This window comes from Gavialis gangeticus, unplaced genomic scaffold (genome assembly GCF_001723915.1).
Source record: "Gavialis gangeticus isolate Ggan-Ray unplaced genomic scaffold, GavGan_comp1, whole genome shotgun sequence".
NCBI lineage: Eukaryota > Metazoa > Chordata > Crocodylia > Gavialidae > Gavialis > Gavialis gangeticus.
Window position 1 is genome coordinate 23,184,153 of NW_017729024.1, and position 9,022 is coordinate 23,193,174.

At 41.9% G+C, this 9,022-nt stretch overlaps 1 protein-coding gene across 4 annotated transcripts in view; it reads right to left on the reverse strand.

The window, feature by feature from the left end:
- Positions 1-7,399: 7,399 nt before the first annotated feature.
- Positions 7,400-9,022, reverse strand: part of CCDC125 (coiled-coil domain containing 125) — a 30,979-nt gene continuing 29,356 nt past the window's right edge. For all 4 annotated transcript variants that reach the window (XM_019516954.1, XM_019516957.1, XM_019516955.1 and 1 more), the window contains exons 11-12: positions 8,061-8,194; positions 7,400-7,913 (exon numbers count right to left, since the gene is read on the reverse strand). In XM_019516954.1, the coding sequence (XP_019372499.1) occupies positions 7,548-7,913; positions 8,061-8,194 (500 nt within the window). In that variant the 3' untranslated portion in view covers positions 7,400-7,547. The remainder of the gene's footprint in view (positions 7,914-8,060; positions 8,195-9,022) is intronic.

A 9,022-nucleotide genomic window follows, 5' to 3' on the forward strand; every position in this document is an offset into this window, starting at 1 on the left:
CTCCCCGCACGCATGCGCCGTCTCGGCGTTCCTCGGCTGGCAGGGACTGCTCCACTGCTCGTCCTCACCCTCCCCAGGGGCGGGGCTTGAAGCGGGCTCCTCCCCCAGCCGCCTTCGGGCTCGGAGGGGTGGGGCGCTGCTGACACTGTGCAGCGGGGAGGGGAGGGGTGCTTTGATGCGGGTGCCGCCCCTGCCTTCGCTCACAGCCGCGGGGCCCCAGCCCCCGGGTCCAAATGTTTGTGTCCTTACGACAGCAACATACGCGGGCTGGGGCCTGCCCCTGCCCCTCCCGGCGGGCTGACGCCTTAGTGACTGCGCATTTTCTACCCCCTGCGCTGAAGTGACATCTTAAGCCCCCTCTCTACATCTTGCGTGCAGGATGCAGTTAAGTAGCTTATTCAGCAAAGCAACTATCAAGCCATCAAAACCTATAAAGTTAGAGCTGGAAAATACGCAATACAGGCAGTCCTCGGACCTAGAACACAATTGGTTCCTGAAACCTGCCCCTTAACTCAAACCGTTGCACCTCGGAACCTTTTTTCCCCATAGGAAACAATGTTATAAATGGGGGGCTGGCTCCTGAACCAAGGCACAATACCCTATTTTCACCAAAAATAACCTAGAATGTTGTACTCAATCAATTATAGATGAGTAACACAGCTACATTAACGTAGTTATATTGTAACTAGGAATCATACTGATTTGGAAGGACTGTTTTGAGGTGACTGCTGGACTTTTTGAAGGGCTCTTGGCTGGAGTCTTCTCAGGAGTTTTGGCTGCTTTCCTAAAGAAAGCATCCAAGGAAGTTTGGACAGATGTTCTCCAGGGACACAGGCAACACAGCAAACTTGTTCGCTGGTGTGGCATCGCATCAGATCAAGCCTTGTAAAGTCAAAACTGATGTCAATGTTGAAACAGGGTGTCAATTTATAAACGTTGTAAGTGTGAAACATTGTAACTCAAAAAGTTGTAAGTCCAGGACTGCCTGTAGGTTTATAGCTGGTTACTATATGGTTTTAATTTGCACGTCAGGGTCTGAGACTGCCAGTCTCATCAGGTAACAGTACAAAAAAGATAGGCGGCTAAGGGCTGCCCTAAGACCCCTTTGTAAACATGGGTGGCCAGTCCCAACCTAGTGCCCTCACTTCCTACCTGCTGCCCCAATCCCCAGTGTGTAGGGCTGGGGGCCCCTAAGCAGCCCCTCACTCCCTGAAGTTCTGCCAGCCATTTTAAAAGCTTGTTTGCCACCCTTTCATATATTACTATGACCCAATTTGGGGTCATGACCCATGGGTTGAGAAACACTGATCAAGGGCACCAGGCACTGCCCAGATGGAAGTCCTGCCATGACCTGAGCACAACTGCACCAGCATTAAGGCAATAGGATCCAGTGCTGGATCCCACAATCACACATCTTGCCATGCCCATCTTAGAATAATGGCAAGAGAAAAAAAAGATGAAACTAAAACAAAAACGTGCAAGAGGGACAGAATCACAAGGGAAGCATAGAATGAACAGCATAGCAGGAGGCATGATTGTGTGCATTGCACATCGGATCATACCATGCCTTGACCTGAAAAACAAGGGGCCCCTTAGATCAGCATACTTATGTTTTTATAGCACTTCTTACAACCAAAGCAAAATGCCTGATTTCAGCTGAAGTTGGAAAAGCTATTTCTAGCAATTACTTCTCAGAGTCTCAAGATAAGCAGATACAAAGTAAAAAAAATAAGTTAAAAAAAATGCTTTTGCAGATAGTCCCTTTTCCCCACTTTGCTCATCCAGTTAGAGGCAGTTTCCCATAAATTTACCATAATTAAAGACAGAGGACAGAGACAGACTACCATGCTGGTTTTAGGTCAAAGAACAGGGGCATCCCTTCTAATGATTCAGTTAAAAAATGACACAAAAAATCATCATCTACAAGCTTGTAATTACATGGGCATATTTTCTTATTTTTAAAGCCCTAAGTAGAAACGGAGCTAGTCATAGAATCATAGAATAAAGTTAGGGTTAGAAGGCACCTCAGGAGGTCATCTAGTCCAAACCCCTGCTCAAAGCAGGACCAGCCCCAACTGCATCTTCCTAGCAAATGCTTTGTCTACCTGGGCTGGGATGATCTAGTTGAGGATGGCCGTGCTTTGGGCAGGGAGTTGGACTAGTTGAGGTTCCTTCCAACCCTAATTTTCTCTGATTCTATGATTAGCTCAGTTTCTTCAAGAATAAGAAAATATGCTCACATCATTAAAAGAAATTGAATGCCATCTGGTTGCAGCCTATGCTCTGGTGGAGCCCAAATCTGTACATTTAGAATTAATTTGTTCTGAGATCTTCTTTACAATGATCCAAGGCCAGAGCTACACTTGCACAACTAACAATGTCATTATTATTTACGGTATGCTTTTAGATCAGCATACAACTTTGAAGAGAGATTTTTAAAAAGAAAAAAGCAAGCTCCAAGAGGCAGGGATTTTACAATTTCAAGGGACAGAGAAGAAGAAAGACGACAGGATCATAGAGGCTTGTGAGAAAGACACCAATAAGCATACCGAATTAAATCTTGGAAAGGCTAGTTGCCATAGAAACCAAATCAAACACACTAAACAGAAATAACTGTATTTTTAAATTGTGCTATCTTAAATATTAAGTTATTGCCTTTCAAATTAGATGTATAAAAAACCATCATAGCACAGATCAATCTCTTTTACTTGAAACAGCACCCAAGGGATGGGAACCTACAGCAGTATAGGCTAAATAGGGTGATCCCTACCCCAAGAAGTTTCCAACTTAGCATATGGCAAGAAAAGAGATGGAATTAAACAAAAAGATGTACAAGAGGGACAGAAACACAAGGGAAGAATAGAATAAATACCTCCAAAGTACATGCCAGTCTCCAGATTCAACGAAGTAAAAAGCTAGGGGTGCACCAATAAAGATTTTCTTGGCTGATGAGCCAGGAGCAGCCAGGTACCGTGGAGAGTGGCTCCCTGCAGGTAAGTCTGTGGAGGGAAAGGAGTGTAGGGGAGGGAAGGGGTGTGGTTGGGGCAGATTGAGGCCCCCACAATGAGGGAGGGCATGGAGCAGAGACATGGGGCTTGGGGTGCCCATCCAGGGTGATGAATGCAGCCTGGGGCCCAGGTGGGAGTGGGACAGAACAGCAGGTAGCTTGTCCAAGGGATCAGTGTCCCAGTGCTTAAAAATGGCAGTGGGGGCACTTGAACCAAAGCTTGTCAAATGAGCTTTAGTTCAAGCGCTGCCACTACCATTTAAGTGTGGGGACTTTTTAGGAGCAAAGCAGAGCCAAGCAGGGCAAGGGCAGAGGTGGTTGCCTATTGTCAGCTTGAGGCTCTCCACCCTGCTGCCTTTGGCCCAGGAGCCATGCACCAGGTCCCCTAACCACCTGGCAGCAAGAGGCACTGCTGCCAGATGGACAGGGGACATGCAGCCAGCACACGGCTCACAGGGCAAAGGTGGCGGTGTAAACAGCCCCAAGTCTGCAGTGGGCCACCCACCTCCACCCCATGCACAAATCCAAGGGGGCACATGCCCCCCATGCCTCCCTGGAGGACTATGCACAGTGGTGCAGAACTGTCCCTCTCCCTCCATGCCCTCTGGACAAATATTAAATTATTTCCTTTCAAATGCTGTGCCCGCCCGCAGCTCCATCCTGCTCCCCATCCTGGTTCCAGGGTCCCAATTCACTGCCCTGGCTGGGCAATGCCCCCAGCCCCTGCCCCACTCCCTCTGTCATCATGGGGGCCTCAATCTGCCCCTCCCTCCCACATGCCCCCACAGACTTGCCTGCAGGGTGCTGCTCTTCACACTGCCTGGCTGCACTCCTGGCCACATACATGCTGTGGCTGCGCACATGCATGTGGCATCTGGGGGAACTTGCCAGAAGGCATATTAGATTTAATTGGTGACATTATAGACCACACTGACCAAAAAAAGCTGATAGTTGATAAAGTTAAAGGCACCAAAAATGAACAAAGCCGCTCCCTTTTTGAGGCTGGCATGCCTCCTTCCATTGTTACATCATACATTACAGCAGATGGTGTTTGAATGGTAAGAATTCCCATTGCTGTCCATTCATTCCATCACAAGCAAGACTGACATCAGTACCATATGCAATAATTTCTTCCATGTTGTCCGTTTAAGATTTTCATCCTCAGAGATCAAAATAGATATATCTTTTTTGTTTTTTATTTTATAGCAGTCTTCAGCTAAGCCTTGGAAAAGAAGATACATGTACATTCCTTTCTTCCACTATTCCCTTAATGAAGCAAAGGGAAAGGTTGAACAGTACTGGTTTTATACCTTTAAATATAGTACACCGAGGAAAGCCGCAGGTAAAAATGAGGTTTCTTTTTCTACATTTATTGCCACAGCTATATTCATGACATGCTGAACTTCATTTGCAAACCTCACATCTTCTCCTTCAATAAATAAGCTTGAACATACTGACATTTCCCCCCTCAGATAAATGGCAGGACTCCATGTATTCTGGTTTCACTGCCACATAATTTGCTGGAAAATCCAATCTGTTATTTGGAATTACAACCCAACAGTTAAACATCCATTAAAAATAGGCTTTACCATGAAGATAATCTTTCAAACAGGAACTAAACATAAATCAATACTTGTTGTTAAGAGCCTACCCATCATCAATGTCTCCAATTTACCTCAAGGGAACACTAATCCAGAAACAGCATTTATTGTCAGATGTACTAAGGAAGCTGCAACTTGGAAGTAGAGCTCAAATAATTTTGCCTTTGAGAACTATTTCCTGAGAGGGCAGGATCAAAACCTACTGTTCAAGATTTTGTATAACTAATGGACTGTCATTAGCAGATAATTCTTATTATGCTAATGATGTATGCATGTACTCCTGGAACCATTTTTAGGAACACATTAGCTGGAGGGAAGGGGCAGTCAGAGAACATAATCTGACACTACAGAATCAAAAGTTGGGGAAAGTGGGTGCAAAAAAATTGAGTTGATAAGCTGGCCATTCCAAAAGAGAAAAAATGAACAAAGCTCAAAATAAAACTTAAAACATTTTATAACCTGGCTTTAGAAGGTACTGAACAACTCAATCTTCCACTGATGTCCACATAATACCTTTGAAATGTAGGCCACTACTGTGCAAGGACACTCTCTCACACATGCATATATTGCTCATCCTGCTACAACAGTAGCAGTCTGGTTTAACAAAAAATTTCATTTTCAAAACAAAAAATAAGAATTTTTTTGTAAAGTTCAAAATGATATGTAACAACCATTAAGATGCTGAAACAAATACAAAAAGCTAAGAAAGATGGATGCTGTCTTCCATGTTTTGACTAGCATCAATATGAAGTTGAGAAGAAATGATGTCACCAAACTGATCTCCCAAGAAATCGTATAATTTAAGATGTTGTGTCATGGGAATCTATCTGTTCTTAAGAATTACCAGTTTACTGGAATTGATTATAGAACTGGAATAAAAGAGCTGCTTAGCATAGTCACGGATAACATAAAACTCTATTGCCAAATAGGATTTCACAAGTCTGGAAATATACGTAGTCTAACGGAAGTAAACATTTAAAATAATGCAAGTTCAATTTATATAAAATATCAATAGTACCTTGGTTTCAAACAATTATTATAAGCTTCTGAACAGAGATGTGGTTAGCTGTGTTAGTCTGAAGTCAGGCAGGGGACACCTTAGAGAGTAACTTGTTCAGAAAGGCATGAACTTTCATGGGCACCAATCTAGTTTATCAGATGCTAACTTGATGACTGGCAAGAAGTTTCTGATTAAGCTATATTATTTGTTGCTTGTAAGGTGGTAGTACCCAGAGCTCCTGAAAGTGTAGGGCCATGCTGTACCACTGACTTTGAGGGGAATAGGACAGGGCCCAGCAACATCCTCGCATTTGTGACAAAATTCAATGTCCATAAAAAAATGTTTAACAGCACAAGCCAACAATAGTACAGGCACAGGTGTCTTCCACAGGTATGTTAACTTTTCTAAGGGCCTGCAATCTACCCTATTAAGTATGTTTCACTAAAAAAGAACTTTAAGCATGTTTTGGATTTAACAGATATTAAGCTGGTCCCCAGCTATACTACCCCACTGTGCTTGAATTTGGTCAGGTTCTTAATATAGTTAGGCCTAAATCACACTTCTAACTAACAGCAGAATTCCTAAGACTTCAAGGAAACACAGATTTGGTTTTCACACTGGTCTTCCAGCACCGTTAAATACTAATCTTGAGCTTCCCTTTAGCAGAAACTACTATTCATTCCATATTTCTATTGCTTAGACACACTAAAATCTAAAAAGCTACTTGGCTCTCTTTAATAGTCCCTGTGTGCCATATACATCCTCAGTTGCATCAAAATAGGTCTGGATACAAAGAACTGAATACTAGTCAGTAAATATACAGTTCAGCAAATTTTTCTGGTTTTCCAACTTTTTAACTAGTCGGGTATTAACTTGTAAGTGAAACGCTATGAATAGCAGTAATTGTCAAACAAATGATTCTGCCACATTGCCTGGAATTCAACAAGTTATATATTGAAATACAGGTTTTGATGCCACTAACATGATCCAAATGCATTAAGGATTCATAACATCCAAGCGCATTATAAATATACTAAATATTAAATAATTAAATATTTTGGGTTTTTTTCAGTCAATGAGAAGAATCAGTTTGGAATTGGAAGGTTATTTTCCAGGAAGTCTAATTTTAGAGCAGCTTTTAGACTGTGTGTAAACAGTTCCTGTTTAACTATAGGCTCAGGAAAGTAATATATCATAATGTAAATAAGTGTCTAACTAATTCGTAATACAACACAATCTCTGAAACTACAAAGCTATATACTGGAATTTCAAATCTGGAAAGCTCTTTCCAGAGGAGCTGTGTTTTACATATAGTATTTTAAAATACATGTACTATCATAGTTCATTAACTGACATTAGCAGATACAACACAATGTGGCTCTTAATTTTCCACACATTTTGGCGTCATTGTGTTGGACCAGGATTTTGGCAACACAAATGCACAAAATCAGTTGACTCTTGGGATTTTCTAGTTCTGTATTGACAATATATATCAGGATTGGGAAAGAATCAAAATGTCTAACTTCTTAGTATATACAACACGTGATTAAGAATGAAGAAGTAAAGGGTAAAAACAACAACTTCCATGAATTCATAGACCAAGTGTGCCATAAATGTCTGATCCTGATTTCATTTTTAACAAGGATAGAGGCCACAGATAATCTATAGAGTTATACAGTATGAAAACAACATCAGAATAGCTTTAAAACTTTAAAGCAGTGTACTTCTTTAACCTGAGCATTGAAATAATCACACACACATATATATATATATATATATATATATATATATATAGCTTATACAACAGATTTTCCTGGGATTTTGATTACAAATATAACATTTACATGTTTGGCACTTCCTGGATAACATTCAACTTCTGTAGGTTTCCTTATCCCTTGGCATTACCAGACATTTTTCTTCTTTTAAATTCCAAGTGTATTTAAGATGTGGAGTCGACATCTGTAGTTTTACCTATTTCATGTACATCATTTTCTTTACAATGCATGGTCCCAGGGGGCCAGGAATATGATTTTCTAAGTGATCTCAATGAATTTTTAAGTACTTTTGTATTGTAAGTTGAGCAAGTGCTGTTCTGAGAACCGGGATTTTGGCAACAAGAATATGCACAATGAGATGATTCTTGGGATTCTGTGGTGCTGTATTGACAGTTCTCCTGAGTTATGCTCTCTCCTGAAAGATTATTTTCTTTACTTTGCTTTGAAGTTTCCTCTTTTAATTCCATTGCACGGGCCAGCATGTAACTAACCTTTCTCTGATGAGCCAAAGCTTCCTCTTTATCATTCAGCTATGAGAATATTTCAAAAAGAAAAATGAAAACAAGTTTATAAATTAAGAACAAAACACTGCATGTATTTCAACAGTATTTACATTCATTTAAGGAGAGCAATGCCAAGGCCCAATATGCCCCTTGAATGCTTTTCATGATACTAACCAAATCTACCAACACCCGAAGTGCTTCATGAGGATTATCCAATTCTTCCATTTTCCTACAGTCTGCATCAGAAATGAGCATGCCTGCTAATTTTTGTCCCAGACTTTTCTTGTTCCCTTGTAAAGTGATGTGTCCTAAGAAAGAGAATAAATTTCACCTGAAATTCATGAATGTGAACAGTTTTTTTTTTTTTTTAAGAAGATTAAAAAAAGGCTGAATTTAGGTTTATAGACATACTCTAAAGCAAAATATTGCACCTTTTCATAAATAAAGTACAACTCAAATGATCATTTCCTTTACTGGATGCAATAATGCAGTTTTGCCTACAAGGATGTCTTGGCCCACACTAATGATATAACAGTCTTCCAATTGTAAACATGGGTGAATAAAATGGAAAATGTATAACTGCATGAAAACACACACTTTAGCTCAAGGGTGGGCAAAATACAGCCCGTGGGCTGGATTTAGTCCACCAGCTGATTGTATCTGGCCCATGGATCGGCTGCCAAAATCTTCAGATCTGGCCTGCAGGGAGCCAGTTCCGGCTGCTGTCATGCCAGGTAGGCAGGCACACCCTAGCCCCATCCCCAGCTTACACCAGCTCCTACCCATGCACCAATTTCACTGCCTGACCCTTCCCTCAACTAATGTGTTCCTAAAAATGGTTCCAGGAATACACGCATACATCATTAGAAGCACACTGGGTGCACACTGGTATCAGCTGTAGACGCTGCCTGCAGGTTCCTGCTGGGGAATCAGGGCAACTGCCTGGGACCGCAGCTGACGTGCTGATGCAGTAACATCACCTGTGGTCCATTCGGGTCCACAGGGGGAAGCTGCCGCCTGTGTCTACAACTGATGCTGGCACCTGCCCATCGCCACTTCCAGCATGAGCTAGGAGCTGGCGTAAGCTGTGGGGCGTGCTGCAGGCACAAGATGGTTGTGTTGGGGGTTGAGGAAAG